This window comes from Pimephales promelas, chromosome 15, assembly GCF_988280905.1.
Source record: "Pimephales promelas chromosome 15, fPimPro1.hap1.1, whole genome shotgun sequence".
Lineage (NCBI taxonomy): Eukaryota > Metazoa > Chordata > Actinopteri > Cypriniformes > Leuciscidae > Pimephales > Pimephales promelas.
In genome coordinates this window covers 14,378,035-14,400,673 of record NC_142783.1, presented here as the reverse complement: position 1 = coordinate 14,400,673, position 22,639 = coordinate 14,378,035, and the positions used below count along the sequence as shown (strand labels likewise).

The 22,639-nt window shown below is 39.2% G+C and overlaps 2 protein-coding genes across 9 annotated transcripts in view; both read right to left on the bottom strand.

Annotated features, from left to right (window-relative positions):
* The window catches only part of ralgapa1 (Ral GTPase activating protein catalytic subunit alpha 1), a 68,142-nt gene that overhangs the window by 21,499 nt on the left and 24,004 nt on the right, over positions 1 to 22,639 (bottom strand). For all 8 annotated transcript variants that reach the window (XM_089120205.1, XM_089120198.1, XM_089120201.1 and 5 more), the window contains 18 exons: positions 21,920 to 22,133; positions 21,643 to 21,819; positions 19,459 to 19,611; positions 19,139 to 19,332; positions 18,904 to 19,002; positions 16,876 to 17,031; positions 16,662 to 16,790; positions 16,394 to 16,519; positions 14,342 to 14,400; positions 12,243 to 12,351; positions 11,470 to 11,580; positions 11,321 to 11,389; positions 10,718 to 10,849; positions 10,386 to 10,569; positions 7,772 to 8,744; positions 5,078 to 5,149; positions 4,807 to 4,930; positions 4,536 to 4,691 (listed from right to left, as the gene is read on the bottom strand). In XM_089120205.1, coding sequence (XP_088976331.1) covers positions 4,536 to 4,691; positions 4,807 to 4,930; positions 5,078 to 5,149; positions 7,772 to 8,744; positions 10,386 to 10,569; positions 10,718 to 10,849; positions 11,321 to 11,389; positions 11,470 to 11,580; positions 12,243 to 12,351; positions 14,342 to 14,400; positions 16,394 to 16,519; positions 16,662 to 16,790; positions 16,876 to 17,031; positions 18,904 to 19,002; positions 19,139 to 19,332; positions 19,459 to 19,611; positions 21,643 to 21,819; positions 21,920 to 22,133 — 3,237 coding nt within the window. The remainder of the gene's footprint in view (positions 1 to 4,535; positions 4,692 to 4,806; positions 4,931 to 5,077; positions 5,150 to 7,771; positions 8,745 to 10,385; positions 10,570 to 10,717; positions 10,850 to 11,320; positions 11,390 to 11,469; positions 11,581 to 12,242; positions 12,352 to 14,341; positions 14,401 to 16,393; positions 16,520 to 16,661; positions 16,791 to 16,875; positions 17,032 to 18,903; positions 19,003 to 19,138; positions 19,333 to 19,458; positions 19,612 to 21,642; positions 21,820 to 21,919; positions 22,134 to 22,639) is intronic.
* On the bottom strand, positions 17,091 to 18,183 carry LOC148973495 (uncharacterized; the record flags this gene model as incomplete). The annotated part of the gene is given in 2 exon segments (XM_089120195.1): positions 17,091 to 17,096; positions 17,530 to 18,183. Coding segments are annotated over 2 exon segments (660 nt in total), but the record flags the coding sequence as incomplete, so codon positions are not given.

Here is a 22,639-nt window from a genome sequence, read left to right as displayed (position 1 = left end):
AATGGTGTGAAAAGGGAAAAACATCCAGTATGCGGCAGGCCTGTGGGTGAAAATGCCCTGTTGATGCTAGAGGTCAGAGGAGAATGGGCCGACTGATTCAAGCTAAAAGAAGAGCAACTCTGACTGAAATAACCACTCGTCACAACCGAGGTATGCAGCAAAGCATTTGTGAAAAAGAGGCTACAATTTGCAAGAGCTCACCAAAATCGGACAGTTGAAGACTGGAAAAATTTTGCCTGGTCTGATGAGTCTCGATTTCTGTTGAGATCCATCATGCCTGGTTAGCACTGTGCAGGCTGGTGGTGGTGGTGTAATGGTGTGTGGGATGTTTTCTTGGCACACTTTAGGCCCCTTAGTGCAAATTGGGCATCGTTTAAATGCCACGGCCTACCTGAGCATTGTTTCTGTCCATGTCCGTCTCTTTACGGCCACCATGTAACCCATCCTCTGATGGCTACTTCCAGCAGGATAATGCACCATGTCACAAAGCTCGAATCATTTCAAATTGGTTTCTTGAACAAGACAATGAGTTCACTGTACTAAAATGGCCCTCACATTCACAAGATCTCAACCCAATAGAGCATCTTTGGGATGTGGTGGAACGGGAGCTTCGTGCCCTGGATGTGCATCCCACAAATCTCCAAACTCTCTTAAAGTAATTTAATAAAATATTTAATAATATATTTTAATGGACTATGAAAAAATAAGTCTGCCACAAATGTTTGTTAATTTACTTGCAATTGGCAAGTGTGGCAAAAAGTTAATATTGGATCATTTAGAGTGCATATTAGGCAATAGACAGTGCATAAAACGCATCTGTAATGGAAGAAAAAAAGCAGAAAAATAAATGTGTGTGTGGTGTGGCCACGGCGGCCGCGCTGACACGCTTTAGTGTCTAGTTAACATGGTTTAGAGTTGCTATCGGAAGATCGTGCTCTGGATAGCCTCTCCAGCAGCCCTTGCAAATCCAATTTGCCTCTGAGGAGTCATGATAGGCGATGCAGCACATGGACGGACCCAATCTAATTTGGACGGAATATAGCCGTGCGTGGCGTGGAGGTCCCCTCAGCTCCCCTGCAGGGCAGGGACGGCAGTCCAAAACCCCTCCACCGGGCCCAGCAACCCCTCACATCACTTCACCCCACGCCTCGTGCTCAAATTACAGCCATGAATTACATCCAGCCTTCAGCTGCACTACCACAGACCAGGGGCTGCCATTTCGTTCCAGGGTGTGTGTCCGTGTGACAAAATGATTGGAGTTTTATTGGACGATAAGGTGGTCTGGACTGAGAGATTTTCTTTCATCTCTGCCATCTTTGTTTAATCATGTAATATCATTCTGAGAAATACCAAATTCGTTTGGCGGCCCGTAGTGCAGATTATGGCGGGAAAAATTCAAACGGCCTGTCCTCAATGTGATAAGACAATGTAGATCTGTATTTGATTTATTATTGCATGATGTTCTCTGTCACCTCAATAATACAAAATAATGCAGGAAAGAAATGTCTGAATTATATATATATATAAAAAAAAATGTGATTGTGAACTTAAATCCAGGGTTTTGAGGTGTTTAAAGGAGTTACTTTGAATATCTCCAGATCAGAACTTTGTCTGCTGTCAGTCAGAATTGACAGTTGACAGATGTAAATACGATAACCTATCATTGTGATGAACACGGAGAATTTATTCACCCAAAAGAAGAAAGTACATGGACTGTATTTCAGGTCACGTTTTTATTCATTTTTAATTTGTATTTAGAGAGCGACTTTCTTTTTTCTCCTTTTGTGGTCCAAAAAAGAAGAGCCTACAGCATTAGACCACCAGGGTGATTACAATTTGTTTTTATTTTAGGGTGAACTAACCCTTCAAGACTTAAAAATTACCTCTTAAGTTATAACACGTCACATGTGAAATGAGCAAAAATAGCATTAAGTATTTAATAGCCATTGATGTATAAATGATGACCTGGTTTTGTTAAATCACCCACTTTTGATGATCCAATTATTCCACAATCATATACTTACAGACAAAATAAAGTCCAGCACCCACATATCCTATTTCACTTATAAAAATTTCAGAGAAAAACAGTTTGAAAAACCAAATAAATAAATAAAAATGACAACATGTCACTTCATCTTTTATCTCTGTGCAAGCATCAAACAAAAGAGACAAACATCTTAAAAAACAAAACAGTGGGCCCTGAAAATGGACCCTACATCTTGTCATCCATCTGCTTAAAGCCAATTGCAGACCGGCATCTTACCGACAATGTCCCACAACCCCACCCCCTCCCAGCATACCTGCTCAGCTTATAAAAACAGAGAAGACACAATAAGCTGTAGGCGAGACCATTTAGATTAAATGTGGTAATCTAATTAGAGCCCCCCTTTCCCATCCTAAATAACGCCCCATGAAACGTCTCTCTTATGACGCACTGTAGCCCTCCCACCCTTACCCACTGTGTCACTCGCCGCAATATCACATTTCTATCAGCGTTCATTAATAAGTCTTTAGGGCGCATTAGCACCTTATCGCCTCGTCTCTGCCCCAGAAGACGTATGAGTGAGGAAGTGAGGGGACAGATCTAATGACAAGCGATTGGTCATTCGGCATGGGGTTGGCTGCTCCACAAACAACCCCATATCACAGCCTTCCAGCCAAGCTCATTAAGGATAATGCTGCACATTATTAGATTTGTGCTGCCCATGTGAACAGAAAAAAATACCCATGCAGACAGACATTTGCGGGTGTTTCTTCAACAACGGACACTTTAACGCCCCATGGGCTGTTTTTTATTAAAACTAACAGCTTTCAACATTGTTCTTTTTGTTATATGAAGGTCACATTAGAACACACTTGGTAACTTTTTACCGTTCCTTAAAAACAAAACTGTTTTGTTTTTGCTACTAGATTGTATTGCTTTGTCCTAGACTCGGAATTTCAATAATAAAATATGAAAATAAATGTTAAAAATCGTATTATTATTATTGAACCTATGATAATCTTTAAGAAATGATTATAATACATTTAAAACTTTATTATGAGAAACATTGACATTTTGATCAAATTTACAGACATTAATTGTTTGTTTTTCAAAAGCTAGCATACTTGAAATATGTTAAATATAAGACATGACAAAATGTTTATCTTTTCAATGCATTTGCAATTGGTAAAAATGTTATTATACCTGGAACTAAATATTTTAATTACACAATTTACAATAAAGTTTTAATTTTGTGAATTTATAAAAAGAAAATATTAAATTAGTATATTTAAGCAACCTAAAATGTTATGAAAATAGCCTTAACAAGGACATTTATGAAGGCTTATTTTCTACCACAGAATGCTATTATACACATATAATTAATCACTTGTGACGTGAATACACTGTTGGATTTTATTAGTTGACAAAAAAAAAATAGTCAGAATGTAAAAAGTGTGTTTTAAGAGCATTTAATTTATAAAAACCTGAGGCCAAAAAAGTACCCATAGTTGAAGAAACAACATTGTAGGAAAATAAATTTAGCAATGTTTCTCCGTGAGGTCACATCGACTGCGAGGAATAGTGAAGAAAAAGAAAGGGTGTGACATCCCTCTTTAAATAAAAGAGAGACAGAGATGAAAGCCAGTGGGTGAGGCAGAACGAGAGAATAAAGTACAGCTGTTAGGAGTCATTACTCTCTCTTTTTCAATGTTCTGAAAGCAGAGAGATAGGTGATAGGTTCTCTCTATGGGGAACCAAGCATCACAAAAGTACCGCTCTCGGCAGGTATAAGTATCCAACCCCTCAGATTAGCCTGGGTTAGGTTTAATGATGAGGTGTGAATGCACAGGTCAGTGAGGTTCTGTATCCCACTTCACCCACAGCACAGGAGGAGAAGAGCTGCACTGCCAGAGGGAACTCAAGACAGAAGAGCTATGAAAGAAAAGATAATCACACAGACTACAATCTAAAAGGCCTTCCACAGGCAAGCAATCAGGGGGAACGTTGAACTCTTCAGAGAATCAACCTTTTTTTGCGTGATAGAAAGTAGGTTCTTTTGAGATTAATGTACTATGTAGATATACGTCCCAGTATCAGTATCAAGTTGCAAAAATGAGGCTGTTCTTCAAAATACGCGCTTTGTGTTTCGCAGAAGTTAGTCATTCAGAATGTAGAAGTTATTTACAAAAAATGTATAAAAGTACAGAAGGACAAACTTTTTTTAAATTATTATTCTAAGGATCAGAGATGTGGTGGAAATAGGAGTTGATATTGTTAAATAAAACTATTAAAAATTGTTAATGGAAAGCTAAAAAAAAATACTAATGAAAAACTTAAACAAACAAAATAATAAACAAAAAATTGTTAAAATATTGCATTGGCAACTAACTGAAATAAAATAAGCTGAAGTACTAAAATAACTAAAATGAAAATTAAAAATTAGAATATAAAAAGCTAATTCAAAATATGAATAAATAATATAATAGTATTGGTCATGTAACCCAAATTAAATGATACATTCACTTCAAAACGGCATATTTTATAAGTTCACCTTTTTAGTGAGCGAGTCGTCGGAGTCGGGAGGCATGCGTGTGGAGACATGGAACATCACTTCAACTGTGGAGGTGGCAAAGTAGGGCATGGTCAAACCCGTGCTCTTGTTCCGCTGCAGGCCGCCCATGAAACCGCAATGACTCGTTAGGTTCACCTAAACAAGGAGGAAAGAGTTTGTTGGGGCCAATGCATAAATACCCTATAAAACACCGCAAGTAATACCTAAATACAGAATGAATTATCTTAGCAATTAATTATCCCGATTTTACCTCCCAGCCCAGGCCTGACACAAAGTCTTCATACGCCTGACTCCCAGCTGTGTTGGACAGAATTGAGTGCTTGTCTTCCTGCCCCTCTGCCACATAAAACACAGCAATCTTGTGCGTTTCACGACTGCAAAGAGTAAATGGAGAAGAAAGTAAATTTAGGAGCCAAACAGGACAAAACTATGGACAATAACAGCTAAAGTAAGCGCTATAATTGGTTTTCTTACAATAACGTTCCTAACGACTAACTCTGGATGAAAGAGGCATAACATACCACTGCCTTGAATCCAGATTCTTCAGCTCTCTCAGTAGTTTTTCATTCTTCTTCAGCAGGTGGAAGCTGTTCCTAGAGACAGGATATTTTAACATAAGAGGTGGTAATTTGTTGTATTAATTCAGGTTAATTAGTGATCAACAACATCTATATATTGAAAAAGTAAAAAGGTACACTGATGGATAAACAGATTTATAGATAAAGAGCAAAAAAATAAAGAGACAGACTGGTAGGGATGGATGGATGGAATGATGGACAGACAGATAAAATGATATATATAACGATAGATTCACAGATAGGTAAATATATAAAGCGATAGACAGAATGAGAGATATATAGATCAAATGAAAGATATAACAGTAGGCAGACAGACAGACAGATAGATAAAATGATAGATTGAATGATAAATAGTATGATAGACAGAGAGGCAGATAGGTAAATACTGTATATAAAACAATAGACAGAAAGAGAGATACAGTAGATAAAAATGAATAGGTAGAACGATAGATTATTGATCGATGGACTGGTTTGATGCCCTAGCTATGGTTCGCGGACCCCCTTTTGGAGGAGCTGATCTAGTCCAGACTATGCGTTAGATCTCTTTCATTAAGTGCCCGCCAGCTTAATTACCGTCTTCATTGTTTTTCTCACAGACTCCTGGAAAATCTGACCCCGCAACAGAAACGCAAATGAAAACAAAAACAATGGTAGATGATCCTACGTGGAAAAACATCTTAAGACACAATGAACCATAAAACAAAAACCTACACATGATGTTATTAAAAGAATCCATAAATCTATAAGATAACTTTTTTTTTCCCTGTCTGCAGCTTTTATAGTCTAGAGTTCAGTTACTTTCTCCCTGTCCCCCCTCTTTATCATTCCCTCCCTCCAAGTGGCCGTGTGAGTCATGTGGAAAAGCCACACGATGCTCTCTAAAAGGACTTTTTGTTTTGTTCTCTTTTTCTTTGAGCAGGGGTCTCTTTATTAGCTTGTTGCAATGTAATGGTCTTCATTTTCTCCATTGAAAGTGAGCCATTTCAGGAGGCGAACGCGTGAACGGCATAAAAGGCCGACATTAGGTGCGCGCTCACACACACAATGGGCTGGCGGATTGCAATGCCTTAGTCTCTGACCACGGATAAATGATACATGAATGCCTGGAGAGCGGCAGCAGGACAATTCCTCATTAAACAGCGCCTATGTATTTTCTCCCAGCTCTCCAACTCATAATAACCCTTCAGCCACATTCGAAAGGCAGCCTTTTATTTTCACCAGTGTATCAGGCAAAAATGAAAAGTACCACGGCTGCTCGGCAGATAACAGACCCCTCAAGAATTAATCCCCTCATAAAAGCTGCATACGTGCACACACACACCCCACACTCGGAGCTGTTGAATAAAAGCCCCCCCAACTCTCTGAACGATTGGTGAAAAAACAATTTTCCTGCATTAATCTCATAACACAGAGCATGTATATCAGGAAAATTAATGCCATTACATTCAAGGTGAAAAATAACCCCTATTTTCCAATTATTTGTCATCTGGAAATATTTAACCATTCTCTGTAACACCACAAAATGGAATGAGATTGAACCTTTCCAGTGAAATGCAATGTGGGGGACCATTAGGAATCATGGAGGGGGATAGACACTGAGATTGAGCGGTAAGTGAGCAGCACTGTAGCGTCTATTGGTGGATAAGCTAATCAAAAAGATGTCGACTGTTTAAAGCAGATTAACACGGCTCTGCGCAATCAGGGAGAGGTGCGAGCAAACAGGATGTTTACATGCATTATCGGCCTTAAAAAACCTCACCCAGATTGTGCTAACAAGCTCTAGCAAAACAATGTAGTGATTCTCTTGAGGGGGAAATGGCAGGATGACGTGTTGCTAAACGCTTAATTCACAGACCAAAGGATTACATTTTCAGTTATGGCGGTTAAACAAAGCTATGATAAAAAACATAACAGAATCGGCTTCCAAATTGCTTCCAAAAACTCAATGTTAAGGGGACTATTTTTGTTTGTTTTGGTTTTTAAATCTATTTGAATAAATCTTGATTGCACTTATTGAAGACTCATGCGGTCAAACGACAAATAATAACAGTTATCTGTTCATTTTTAGGAGGACATGACAAAAGTAATGACTTCAGGTTCATGACTTCAGGTTTTTCGTCTCATGAAATAAATAAGTATAAATAATGTTTTTAAAATAAATAAATGAGAACTTTTTAAATGAGATTTTTTTCATAAGAATTGCAGTTGGGAGCATTCTTACGAACTACTTAGAATTTATCTTTAGAAATTTCTTAACTTCTTAAGAAGATTTTCATAAATCTGGTCTTTGGACAAAAACTTAGCAACTCTATGTCCCACTATGATGCCTGGTGTTTAAAATTGGCCATTTTTTGAATATCGCTCCAATAGATTTATATCCCTTCTAGCTCATTTTTAGCTACCATTCAAAACCTCTAACCAGTAGGGCAGAGCAATGTTTTCCCCGGTCCCTGGAGGCACCCCATTTCCACACATTTTTTAACTCTTCCTAATCAAACACACCATAATCAGCTTATTAGAAGAAAATGTGTATTGTTGGGGTGCCTCCAGTACTCTAGAGGTTGGTATTTGTTACCTGTGGATACCCTTTGTGATTTCCAGGCGTTTAAACCACAATGCTTGTTCTCATGGTCTTACCTCTTCTCCCAGGAGTTCATGCCTAGTATGTTGAGGAACAGTTTGCAGTAGTAGAAGGCTGACTGGGGTCTCTGCGGGCTTGGCTCTTGCTGCACTACGCCCCTCATGTTCAGCTCATTCCCACGATGCAGCGTGAAGTCCCTCTCATCGGCACACTGCTTCAGGATGCCGTTGATGACGTCGTTCTCCTGCTTCTCGGACACGCAGGTGGGTGGTGGGGCTGGAATGTTGAGCGGTGCGCCAGTATATTGCAGGCACTCTGGGCTGGAGTATCCCAGGTACTGCAACATCTCATCCAGAGCATCCTCCCCATCCTGCAGGGAGTCCCAGCTCGGGATCACCTCTCTGCACCGGCGTTTGGCCTGCGGGGCCATCAGCTCCAGACCCGCCTCTTCCTCCTCGTCCTCTTGCTCAATGTCTTCCTCCTGTCTGTCTTCTTTCATCTCTTCCTCATGCTCATCCAGGTCCTCCTCATTCTCCTGAAAAGCTTCATCCTCTGCTTCTTCTTGACTGCTTCTCTCTAGACTGTCCTCATCTCGGCCACGCTCTCTACCGCCCCCTGCTGGATTGGAGGACGTGTAAAGGCGCAAAGTTTGACTAGGCGGACCATATAGTACAGCCGAGTCCCAGGAGTGTTTGCCGGAAATGTCTCTCACGATCACCCGAACGCAGGCACTGGTGGTGGTGAGGCCAGCTGACATCCCGCCACCGGGCAGCCCGTCCTCTGCCCGGATTTGTAGGTATGACAGCAGGGTGGTGCCGTTAAGTACAAAGAACTGCAAGTTGGGCGTGTCAAAGAGTTCGGGGGCCAGGTCTGCGCTCTCGCTGTACGGGTTATCCTGGTTCTCACACACCTGGCTGGTCAAAGTGGCCGGACCACCACTCATTGGATAGTGACCCAGGTGGTTGACCAGGTGTGATATGACCGTGCGTGCCGCAATGGAAATCAGACCTTGCTGAATACGGCTCCTCACTACAAACAGACAGAAAGAGAAAGATGTATTTGTAAAAAGTGTGAGCAGAAATTTCCATAGATTTTCAAAGGCAATTGCCATTATTCATAAAGTTTTACACACCCCCCAATCCTTGAGTGTTTACTTATGTTCACAGTTTTCTTTTTGCTAATTTGATAATGTTTTCAGATCAACAAAGATTACTATGAAGAGTTAAGTTCCATTTGGAAACTACACAATTTCAAAATAATCTTGATTAACATAGTTGACAAATCAGTATTACAGAATCTTTGTGTATTTATGGTGGTTTCGGGTTTCAGATGCATTTCTTTAGGGTCATTTACAGAAAATGGTCCATTTTATATTTAAATTCAATAAGATGGAGCAAATATAATAATTAGGCCTCAAGATTTTTTATTTATTTAAAATTATGACTATTTAAGAATATTTTTAAATCAACACTTTCCTAAAATTGCAATAAATAAATAAATAAAATGATAAACAACAACAACAAAAAACAGCACAAGATACGCTGCAGTGCCCAAAGTTATTTTTCTGAATGTCAGCGGTGACATTAAAAAATAATAATAAATGAATAAATCAGAAATTTTAGATGAACGAGTTGACCTCACTATTCGACTTATCTGTTCATACATCCCTAAATATATCCTGTAGAATTTCATCAAAAATCAGTCTGTATAAGAGTGCGAGATATGAAGAGACCGCAGTGATGATGACAAAGTGTTACAAACAAGTAAAAGAAAAGAGTGTAGGCACTCGTTTCATCAGGGACGTACTGATTTTCAGATCTATCAGTGTTAAACTCCTGCAGAGCCGGAATGAGTGAAGGTGCAGACAGCTCGTGTGAATACAGGGACATTAGGGTGTGATGAAGAATGCAGGATGCCTGGTGAGAGGTGCAGATGCCTCAATGCTGGTAAGAAGCGCCCGACGGAGACACTCCCTCTTCACACACTGCCAATACTCACAAAGAAACCATGCAGAGAGCAGCCCAATACCAGTACACTAGACGTGCCAGAGGCCCACTCCCCCCAATCAACACACCACACCAATCAAATTCAGCGACACTTAATGAGCCAAAGCATTCTTAGACTGGAGCTCTCAGGGGGAGGGCCTACTGTTCGGACCACCCCAGCTGCAGAGTGCCCTCTGATCCAGCAAGAATTCAGTGCTAGGAGTAATTTCAAGAGAATGGAGCTAGGAAAGTGGTGGACACATGTCTCACTCAGGGTTGTAATGATTAGTTATTTTCGTCTGATGGAGAGAGACACAGCACAGGCAGCACAGGAAACCAGCCCCCTGCTGTCAATCTCAAGCCCCTCCACACCCTGAAATTAGTATGAGGGAGCAAACCAATTCGATGAAGACATTTAGCTGGCTCATTCCTGCTCCTGATTTGTTCTACTACTGTTGTACTTGTTTTAAGAGAGGTTTTAGCTTTTCGTAGCTGCATATAAAACTGTTAATCGTTTTGATTGGCTGCCGTGTGATTTTTTCTGTGCGGACAGAATGATATTCTGCTCTAAACTTGGTCACCTGGTTAGGAAAAGGTGCCAGAAATAGGAAAAAGACAAGACTGCAAGCAGAGCCTGACTGATATATCAGATGCATAAACAAAGAACAAGAAGACATGCGTTCACCTTCAGTGACGGGCTGCAGTTTGGAAGAGCGTTCAGAGTCGGGTGAATGGAGAGGCTCTGGTTCCTTCAGGTTCTCTAGTATTAGAAAGGGGTCATAGTCTGGGCTGCTTAAGTCTGACAGGTGAATGGGGAAGTAATTGGGGTTATTGAAGCTCTGCGCCCCATACACACAGCCATGGAGGACCTGTGAGATGGACAAAGGAGTTAGAAATACAAATAAATAAAGCATTATGCACAGTGCTTTAGTTTCACAGGGTCTTAATTTACAGATAAAAACTATGTTGACAAATACAAATTATGTTTAATAGATGATGTGAGCATTGGTCTCGTACTTTATAGATGCAGCTTAGGACGGACTTGTCGGTCTTCTCCTTGTCTGAGGCACCTTGGACCGACTGGAGGAGAGTTTTTGGAGGTAGAGCCATCACCCAGTCCAGCAAACACAGCAGCAGAGACACAACCAGCTGGAAAGAGAGTATAATACATACATAACATACACATACACATATATAATAAAACCAATAATACTGAGAAATCATTGAAATGTAAAATGAATCCTTTCTATTTCAATATATTTTAAAATGTAATTTATTCCTGTGATAGCAAGGCAAAAGCATAATTCTTCAGAAATCATTCTGATTCGGTGCTCAAGAAACATTTGTTATCATTAATGATGACAGCTTTTGTGCTTCAAAAGACTTCATTTGGATTGAAAAGAGCAACCTGGACATTTTTGTGTGTTCAATAAAAGAAAAAAAATATTCAGATTTTAAAAGATGTGAAGGTGAGCAGAATAAATTTTTTTAGGAATACTTCCTCATTGAATAAAAATCATCACAAACTGTTGGCTAAACCAAAAAAAAAAGCATTAATTTCACATTCATACGAGTGTGTTCTCTCATTGTTTTGGGGTGCACTTGTGTCATGAGACATACCCTCTTGTCCAGCTCATGAGGGGAGGACTCTGTGACGGGAAGAAGGTAAGTGATGGTTGCAATAAGGACCTAAAAAAAGCCGGAAATAAATGTAACTTTCTATGCAACAAATCAAAATCAGGCTTAACTTGCAGTGTGACTGACTTTACCTCCACTATTTTCTTTGGAGTGTTAGGCGGGAATTTCTGCAGTTCGTCAACGTAGTTTATGAGCAGGTGCAAAATGTCCGAGGCCACCAGGGCGACCGTTTTATTTGAGAACTGCAAGGAAGGCATTAATGGTTAAAATAGAAGCAATCAGCAACTTAAATGTGTTCAGACATGTGTGGAGCAAAACAGGAAAATTGCATTGTGGTCCTCATCTGAGCCGAGTCTTTCCCTAATTCTGCTTCATGGAACGCACCCAAGGGAGAGAGACACTCATGTCTAACCCTCCACTGACAACAGATTCTCAGAAAAGCCAATAAAATCGACCCGATCACAAACAGGCTTTTTCTGATTGGACCAGAGTTTGAGTATGTGCGTGTCTGTTGGCCCTAGCCTTCATTTCAGACAGAAATGTAATAATTCCTCGAACTCTCTGAAGCGTAAATTCTTCAGTGGATTAGCCTTCTGTCTGTGAAAAGCAGAGAAGCCAAACATGTTGACGGTCCAGATTTAGGAAGGCTGGTAGGGGTGGGTACAGGGAGTGTGGAATAATCTTCTTCTGGATGAACAGAACACACTTGTGCCAGTGCACTGAGCCCAGGCATCAGGAACGGCTTCAGAAGACTCAGGCCAAGGGCAATGCCATCATTTCTCTGCTGTGCTCACTTACATTGCCAGTGAAGGTTCTTTCACAGCACAGATGCTTCTATTCCATTTATTATCAATCTTTAACAGCAGGATACATCTACATTTTGTGTAACCAAGCATCCGAGTACCTTGAGAGTAACACAGAGGACGTTAAGTGCTTCTTTGATCTGCGGATGCTGAGTGCCATGAACCAGCTCTTCACAGAGCCAAATACCCAGACTACAGAGTGCCACACACCTGAAAAACACACAAAAACAACTTTTAGATCTTATGTAAAATAAATGGATGAATGATTGCCAGCACATTTAAAATGAACAATCCATTGTGTTGAAAATACTTGTGTATTAGTTCAGAAAATGTAAATGTCTACATCTGCCATGTAGAAAATGTACTTGACATGCCAACACATTTGTTAGCATTAAAACATTAATAATAATAATGAAAAAATGTATAAATGAAGAAGTAATTTATCTATAAAGGTAGCTACATATGTAGTGTATATAGGTGTAGCTGAATGTTTGTCTTTACTGTCACTTTTGATTCATTTAATGTGTCCTTGCTAAATAAAAGTAATAAATACATAGTAACAGAAGATTGGAAAAATTGCCTGGTCTGATGAGTCTTGTTTTCTGCTGCAGTATTCAGATGGTAGGGTCACAATTTGGTGTAAACAACATGAAAGCATGGATCCATCTTAACTTGTTTCAACAGTTCAGACTTAGTACCAAATGAGCATTGTTTAAACGCCACAGCCTACCTGTTGCTGACCATGTCCATCCCTTTATGACCACTGTGAGTGTACCCATCTTTTTTTAAATGACTACTTAAAACCATGACACCATGTCACAAAGCTCAAATCACCTTAAACTAGTTTCTTGGCAAGTCAATTAGTTCACTAAACTCAAATTGCCTCCACAGTCACCAGATCTCAGTCCAATAGAGCACATTTGTGATGTACTGAAAGGGAGATTCACATCACTGATGTGCAGCCGACAAATCTGCAGCAACTGCGTGATGCTATCATGTCAATATGGACCAAAATCTCTGAGGAATGTTTCCAGGATCTGGTTAAATCTTTGCCATGAAGAATTAAGGCAGTTCTGAAGGCAAAAGGGGGTCCAACCCGGTACTAGCAAGGTGTACTAATGTGGCCAGTACCGACCGACAGATAGATGAACCAATGACAGAACGAATGACAGACAGACAAACAGACAGATGGACAAATAGATGGATAAACTTATTTTAAAAGATCAAGTATGGCTCAATGTGTTGGGGCTTGTGCCCTTACTGCTAGGCCATAGATATTTAATCCTGCCTCCTGTCTGCATCTATGATCTAAGGCTTTCCTCAGCTTTTCTCTGAAAGAACACCCAAACTTTTATCATAGGGAGTTATGGGGGATTCGAATGACTTGAGCCCCATCAGGATCCACTCTAATCCTACTGCATACTGGATTACTTTAAATGACACTGCTCCTAATCTGTCTAGATATGACCAGACACATACCCCCACATTGCTTTAACACCGACCGTAATGTATAGATTTACTAATCTGTCTGGCATAGGGCTTGCTTGCTTTCTTTTCAAATCTAACAAGGAGTATGCACTGACCTGGAAACTATATATATATATATATATATATATATATGAAGAGTTCAGGTGCAAAAGCCTCTAAGTGCCATTTGAAATTTTCTTCTAGAATGATCATTTTTATCAAGCTTGTATATTTAAGTTCAGTAATTTCACTTAAATTGCAATGAGGATTACCTATTAATTGTCATTTAAGTGAAATTACTGAACTTGAATATATAAGCTTGATAAAAATGACCATTTTAGAAGAAAATTTCAAATGGCACTTAGAGGCTTTTGCATCTGAACTCTTCATATATATATATATATATATATATATATATATATCAATCATCTGTGGAAGGCGTAGAACCGAATGCAATGATAGGATGTTCTACCTGCCTGTCAGCATAATGTGCTTTCACACAGCCACCTTATACAGTCCCTCCTCCGAAATTAACCTGCAGCAGTCAGGTGGTACGAGTCAGTGCTCTTCAAGTTGTTTATGTTCATTAATATTGCAAATAGGATTAGGAAACATTGCGAGCCAAATTCAAACTTGTGTCGTTTACATGAGCGCCACAGCAGTCTGCGTTCGAGTAAAGGTGGCCAAGGCACAGCTATGACTAGGACAGGGTGTTAGCCTTCAGCGTTTGTACCTTGCTGGTGCAGAAGGCTCATCTCTGGCAGAGGTCAGGATGTGCTTGATTATATGCTCCTGAAATACAAAAACAAAATAATTACTATTAAAGGAGTCACATCATACATAATTTTATTATTTATTTGATTTATTTATACAGTTTAAAGTGATTTTGTGGCGAGGGGGGCGTGGTTCAGCGAGGTCTGCAACGGGAGAGAGAGGCAGCAGACGAGCGGTGTGTCAGTGTGTCAAGTGCAAATGACAAACACCTGTGTCTTGTTTCAGTAATTGGCATGGAGAGACAGGATAAAAGCCACCAGGAAATGGATACAGAGGAAAAGAGAGACTGGACTGGGACTTCGTGCATGTCTGAGAACTGAGGACTGGAAACCAAAGTGCTGCAGTGAGTTGATGTATTGTTATTTGTGCAGAGCACAACCTTTTGTTTGTGATTTCTTGGAATTACTTTAATAAAAACACACAAGTCTCTGTCAGCTGACCCCGTCATCTTTCTTCCTCACATTGAAATCATCACAAATCTAAAAAAAGCTGCTTATAATACATGATATAATTAAATATAAGTGATACAATACCACATTACAATATTTTTTCATGTTCTTTAAAAGAAGTCTCACCAAGGCTGTTTTTATTCCATCAAAACAATAAAAACATTACCATTTTAAATAACTGTTTTCTGTTTTTTGTAATATTTTAAAACTAGGGACTAACATTGAGAATTAGCCTCGGCTAAAATGTTGTAGAATGGAACATGAGCTTATGTAACATACTTGTCCCTATTCAAATAAACTTACAAAAAAAAAAAATTAAACATTGTAATTTATTCCTGTGATGCAAAGCTGAATTTTCAGCATCATTACATTAAGGTCTACAGTGTCACATGATCCTTCAGAAATCATTCTAATATGAAGGTTTGCTGCTCAAGAAACATTTCTTATTATTATTAATGATAAAAACAGTTCTGCTCGACATTTTTGTGCGACTGCTACATTTCTGAATAAAAATATTATGAACAATTCTGGTCGTCAATGAAAATATAGGATACAAAAAAAAATAAAAAAATCCTATTCAAGGGCCTAGTGACATCCTGAAACTAATTTATTTCTTTCCATCTAGGGAGAATCTGATTATACGCCACCCATTTCTAAGCCACACAGACTTTCACAGGGCACATTTGCACACAGAAGCATACACAACACCACACATTCCCACCAGAGACAGATGCACAGAGTGAGATAATGCAGACAGACAAAAAGATAATGATCAGAACCACTCACAACAGACACAAAATCTGACATAAAACCAGCAATCTGGCAACTCGGAACATGACATATCCAACCATCTGGAAAAGAAGCATCTGTGCACAAGCACACACACACACAGAAAAAAAAAAGATCACGTTAACCACAGTCTTGTCATTCATGGCCTGCTCCTGGTTATCAGATGCCATCATGTGAATTTCTGCATGCGAGTGTCGGACGCCTCCCCGCATGGCATTAGCTCCTTATCGTCGCCCGGAACAACACGGCAACACAATAACAACAGCCCAGTAGAGCTCGGCTCAATGCAGCCTGCATTGCTGATCGCCCATTAGCACATTAGCGCCAGCAGGAACAATTACATCAGATTTCCCTGCACTCTAAACAACCGTTGGAGTTGCATTCATTCAGCCACTTGGATCTGCATAAGGGCAGGCAGTGTATCAGAGGTTAAACGCAGACAATAGATACGAGCACATTAGGGAAGTCCTGATTGATGGTCGAATGTAGCTGCAGGAAATATAAGAGTTATTTGTAGGAAAGATACACAAAACTGTACTTTTTCCCAGACTGATTAGTTGATGTGTTGTCTGAACTACTACGCATCTAGCTTAATCGACCATTGATATGCTTTATTGATTAAATTATAATTAAATTGTCGATTAATCATTAGCATTCCAAATATCTACAAAGAGCAGATAAATAGCTGACCTCACAAATGAATCCATGCCACCCGACCCAAGCATTATTTGTTTTGGAAATGTAATTTGTATTGTATTTATACAAAAAAATACCTTGACATCTGTGAATTTCGTCATGATGATGTCGGCCGTTGTCGGGTGCAGTGCAGGAAGTTCGTTGTACAGGTTTGGGAGGCACACCAGGGAGCCCAACAAGATCTGAGCCTCTACCCGTGGAGCCTAGGAAAAAGATGAGAAGAGAGAAAGACAGTAAATTAAAGACTAAATTAAAGAAAGTGAATGTGAAACATGTGAGCACATCTAAATGATGTTGCCATGTGTAGGGGTAGTGATGTCTGGAAGCAGTTTGGTGGTTTCTCACATTGAGGGACGAGCAGGCGGTTACGCGGCTCGCTGCCACGATGAAGTCCAGGATGAGCATGGTGGCTCCCGGAAGTCCAATAGAGAAGAAGCGGGGAGAGCAGTGCTTAATGATGGTGTTCACAATGTCCTGTGAGACAAAGAGAAAGAGCTCAAAGCAAACGTTTTGAACAAAGTTTTCAACCTACATGGTCACCAGGTACACTCAAGCACACCTGGTCTTGGTGAAGCAGGCCGCAGTGCATGATGTTGTAGAAGTGTGTGAGGAAGTCAGAGTTGGGTGAAACATCCTGTCTCCTCTTCATGATCTTGCAGATGAGCTTGTAGGCGTGGAGTTTACCCTGCTTATATCGTTCTCCCAACATAGTGGCCTGCACACAGACAACAAAAAAACCCTTTATGATCAGATCCTGATCCAGATCACAGAGAACTACTTCTATGAAACATTGTGAGTGACACAGCAATTAAGCACCAGATCGACAAATAAACGTATGTATTTTATTAATCCCATGAGTGAAGTTGCAAAGTAATTAAATAGACAAAAAACAGAACGAACAATAGAACTAAAAATAGGTTGAAAAGATGGAACAATAAATAGAAATAGAACAACAAATTAATAGAACAATAGAAATATTGAACGAATGACAAATGAAATTGAACAAAAAATAGACAATCAACTTTATAATAATTTATTTAGTTGAGATAGCCAACAAACAAACAATACAGATAAATAGACAAAGTAGATAGAAATAAAATAGACAGAACAATTGATAGAACTAAAAAAAACAATTGACAGAAAGACAGAATGAATGATAGATACTTAAGACAATGGAACGATAGAATGACAGAATGATCGAGGACGGACAGACGGACAGATAAATAGATAGATAGACAGACCAATGACAGACCAATGACAGAACGAATGACAGACAGACAGACAGACAGATAGATAGATAGATAGATAGATAGATAGATAGATAGACAGACAGACAGACAGACAGACAGACAGACAGACAGACAGACAGACAGATAGATAGATAGATAGATGGATAGGCGGATAGATAGACAGACAGACAGACAGACAGACAGACAGATAGACAGACAGACAGTCAGACAGACAGTCAGACAGACAGACAGACAGATAGATAGACGGATAGATAGACGGATAGATAGATAGATAGATAGATAGATAGATAGATAGATAGATAGATAGATAGATAGATAGATAGATAGATAGATAGATAGATAGATAGATAGATAGATAGATAGATAGATAGATAGATAGATAGATAGATGGACAGAATGAATGATAGATACTTAAGACAATGGAACGATAGAATGACAGAATGATCGAGGACGGACAGACGGACAGATAAATAGATAGATAGACAGACCAATGACAGAACGAATGACAGACAGACAGACAGACAGACAGACAGATAGATAGATAGATAGATAGATAGATAGATAGATAGACAGACAGACAGACAGACAGACAGACAGACAGACAGACATATAGATAGATGAACCAATAATAGAACATAAAATAGATAGAACGATAGATAGAACGATAAATAGTTAGATAGTGTAAGAAATTGTAGTCTCCCTCGACCCAGATTCCACTCCAAAATATATTTTAGATTTAAGGATATTTTAAGGAGCTCATCCCCAAAATGGCTTAATTATCATAGAGATGAAGGGAGTGAAGTTATATTGTTTCTTCACCATTTGAGTTGATCACATCCTGAACAAATGATAATCAATTGTAGAATGGGAATGGGTGTGGGACACAGAGAGCCTTCTCAGACAATGGCATGTCTCAACTTCATAACATATAGACCACAACTGGTACAACAATAACTTAATTTACATTAAGAGTGGTAAACTGTAACAGGTTTAAGATTTGGATGTTCTGGGTTCATTCTGACGCCGGTGAACCCAAGGTGCTTCGTGTACCTTAGCACTGCTATGCTGTAATAAACTTCATTTTTGAGATTTTCGACGTCCACATAATTTTTTTCTTACAATAGTTAGATAGTTAAAAAATAATGTAAAAATAATGTAACAGTTAATAGTTAAAAATAATGTAAAAACTTTGACCAAATAGTTAACTTTGGTCAAAGTTTTTACAAGCAAGACAGTCTAATAAAAAATATGCATAAATGTCAATGGTATCTATGCTTTTCAGAAAAAAAAATAAAAAGGTAGATTTGCTTAAAAAGATCAAATATTGATAAACTCACTTTGAAAAGCCAGGGAGTCAGAATCCGCAGGGGTGGAATCAGATCTGGCGGGGGTGGAGACGACTGGTTGTCAAGGGAGATCCCGAGATTGTCTCTGATCTACAGAGACAGAAAAGACACAGACACAAGGACGTTTTTCAACTGGAATTCGATTAGTAACTGCACAGTAAATCATCCTCTCAGAGCACTCTGAAGGACTCCGCACGAGTGTGTGTTTGTTCGTGTGCGTGTTCACCTTGGCCAGGTTCTGCCAGAGTTCGCAGAGGTAGTCAAAGACCTGTGCGTGGATCTCAGGGTCCTTGATAGAGTTGACATCTCCCAGAATGCCTAGCATTCTCCTCCACATCACAGTGGCGACGTCAGCGTGCCATCCGGTCAGAGTGCCGCCAGCCATCACGCTACAGTCCTCGGTCGGAAACTCGCTGGTTTCTTAACAGTGCAATAAAACAAGAGTCATTAAAAAGATGTCAAAGATGCGACAAATAGTGTACTAGCTTGCAAATCCTCAGTAAAGTATGTCTGATGAAGGGAAGATCTCTTATCTATGTACATTACCGAGGTCATCAGGGGTCTGCAGCACAGAGTGGTGCATTTTCTCATCCAGCTGCAGGTCTTTATGCTGGACATGTTCAGAGGTTAGCGTGGCGGGGGACGGCGTCTGTGATCGGGAACCTCCCAGAGAGTGCATTGGAGATGCGCTTTCAGAACCTGAGGAAATATAAAGTGCATCACGTATCAGATCTATAAACATGACATGGCAATATGTTGTAATACGTCACTAACCGTAAAACAGCATATTGAAAGAGTGTGACTGATATCAGAGTTTGTTTTTGACTGGGTTTTGTAGCAAAGAATTATGTAGCAGATGCTTTTTTTCCAGAATACTTATCAGGAGGAATGTTTGTTGGTTAGGCTAGTTTGGATAGCTTTGGGTTTACCAAAGAACACCCTTGAAAGTAAGTCTTGGATGCTATTCATGTGAAGTGAAGTATGGTATGCAATCAAAATGAAAGCAATCTGGGTTAATTGCCTGAGGGAACCACAATTGATGATGAATTATTTCTCTATTACAGTATAATGCATTTCGCATTGCTGCTCGTCCTCTCTGAAATTGAGTTTGGTGAGCAGCTCACATTCTTTGTTTTACTTGTAATGCAACCACGACTGACATGTCGGTCAGTGTATGTTAAGATTTTAAACTTAAACCAAAAATTAGCAAAAAAGTGATGAGATTGGTTTGTCAAATAATACCATTTTGAAAAGGAATCAAATATGGGTTAAGATGTTTTATGTTTTACAAGCTATATGCAAAGTGAAAAAAAAAAAAAAGTAAAAAAAAAAATTTGTTCTCTATAGACGTGGTATTAATTTTAGCTGTGCAGGACTTAAAGGAGTTGTTCACTTTAAAAAAAAAAAAAAAAAAAACTTTTGCTGATAATTTACTCACCCCCATGTCATCCAAGATGTACATAATTTCTTTTCGACTGAAGAAAGAAAGACAAGGTTTTTGATGAAAACATTCCAGGATTTTCTCCATATAATGGACTTCAATGGGAACCAAACGGTTCAAGGTCCAAATGACCGTCTCAGTGCAGCTTCAAAGGGCTTTAAATGATACCAGACAATGAATAAGGGTCTTATCTAGCGAAACGATCGGTCATTTCATAAATAAATAACAAACTTTAAGTTTTATAGGCACAAATGCTCACCTTGCTCTGTTCTGTGTGACTCTCCTGTTCGAACTCGTTCATCAAAATGAACGAATCTTTTTTCGAGTCAGAAATGACTCGAAAAAAGATTTGTTCATTTTGATGAAAACTTAAAACTTAAACTTTGTTATTTATTTTTGAAATGACAGATAGTTTCGCAAGATAAGACCCTTATTCATGGTCTGGTGTCGTTTAAAGCCCTTTGAAGCAGCACTGAAACTGTCTTTTGGACCTTGAACCGTTTGGTTCCCATTGAAGTCCATTATATGGAGAAAATCCTGGAATGTTTTCATCAAAAACCTTGTCTTTCTTTCTTCAGTCGAAAAGAAATTATGTACATCTTGGATGACATGGGTGTGAGTAAATTATCAGCAAAAGTTTTTTTTTTTTTTTTTTAAAGTGAACAACTCCTTTAAGTCCTGCACAGCTAAAATTAATACCACGTCTATAGAGAACAAATTTGTACATCTCAAAATAAACCATGTGTCTCAGATCCTTTTACTTAGACTGCAAAAATTACACTGCAAAACTGAGTAACTTCCAGTTGAAAATACTAAGGACATGTATTTTTGAATATACATTGAACTTGGTTTATATGATAATATATAAACACATACAAATTAGGCAAACTCAACTGGATTTTGTGATACGATAAAATGTGAAATGTGCAAAGAAACACAGTAAAAGATTATTGTGGCAAAACTAGTCAAATCTATATACTGAATGTTTAATAAAATGTCTTAGTCTTTCCTTCCTATGACAGAACAGCCAAGAGTTTACGTTGAATTAAATCCCAGATACCATTTATTGCATAACCGAAAATAGCAGTAATATCACATTTATTTAATTAAACTGTAGCCTTTTGAAGTTTAATAATAAATTAGGCTGTATTGCTTAAAATGATAATGATAAAGACTTTTGTTACACCATAAGATAGTTGCTTACAGTGATGCCAGGAGTTCACACCAACAACAACCTTTCAGTTACCAGCCCATGACACCATTTTGCACGTGAGTGTGAGAGAGTGTACCAGTAATGGTGACCGTGTCAGCAGACAGGCCATGCTGACTGAGGCTGCTGGTCTCGGAATCGTTGTGGAGTGTTGTGAGACTGGAAAGCTCCTGTTCCTCTGCGGTCTGCCCTGCTCCACCCAAACTATCCTGATCCACAGAGGCCAGAGCGCACGTCTCAGGGGGGAAGCTGAAATCTGCACACAAAAACATTCATATATATCCAACCTCTCTCAAAGCACAGCCAATACTGACTAGCCTCTTCCGGCTCAAGCTAAACTACTTGGATCCACTTACTTTCAAACTTGCTGTCATATTGAAAAGCATTGAAGGAATCTGATTGGCTGTCGGAGCTTATGAGGTCACTTCCACTTGCGCTGGCTGGGGAGGTCCACTCAGAGGGCACACCGGGGTCGTCTGCAGGGCGCGTGGCATTCTGGCGGTTCAGGAGCTCTGGTAGATCTTTGGGGATCTCCAGACTTCCCGGGCTACTGCCACGCCTCGTCATGCCCTAAAAAGAACATAAGAAAATCATAATGTATAATTATATATAAATAAAATAAGTGATTTATTAAATCATATTTTTTTTAGCATAAATTTAAATTCTAGTATATATAATTAACAGAATCTACGCGTGTTTTAAAAAAAATGTAATAGCAGTTGAGATTAAGCAGCATTTAGCTGACTTCCGATAATGTTTGTAGAGCCGAAAACTATTATAAACAGCATATTTTTTATTTGTTTATGATAATTATCAGAGCTGTCAATCTGGGGCATGTACCATGAAGCAGGTTTAGGCGGCTAGCCCGATATGTTTCACTTAAGTTTGCGCCAACTCTGGGTTTTAGGCACCATTAAAATGGTTTGGCTTTTAGCTGTGTTCATCGCCATAGTAACTTAAGCGCCACGGCTAACCTGGTCCGTGGCAGCTGTGAGCAAATAGGAGTAGAAACGGTTGGAGTGACTTCATCCTTATTTAAAGATCACTACATAGAAAATGATTTTTAAAGACAAAAT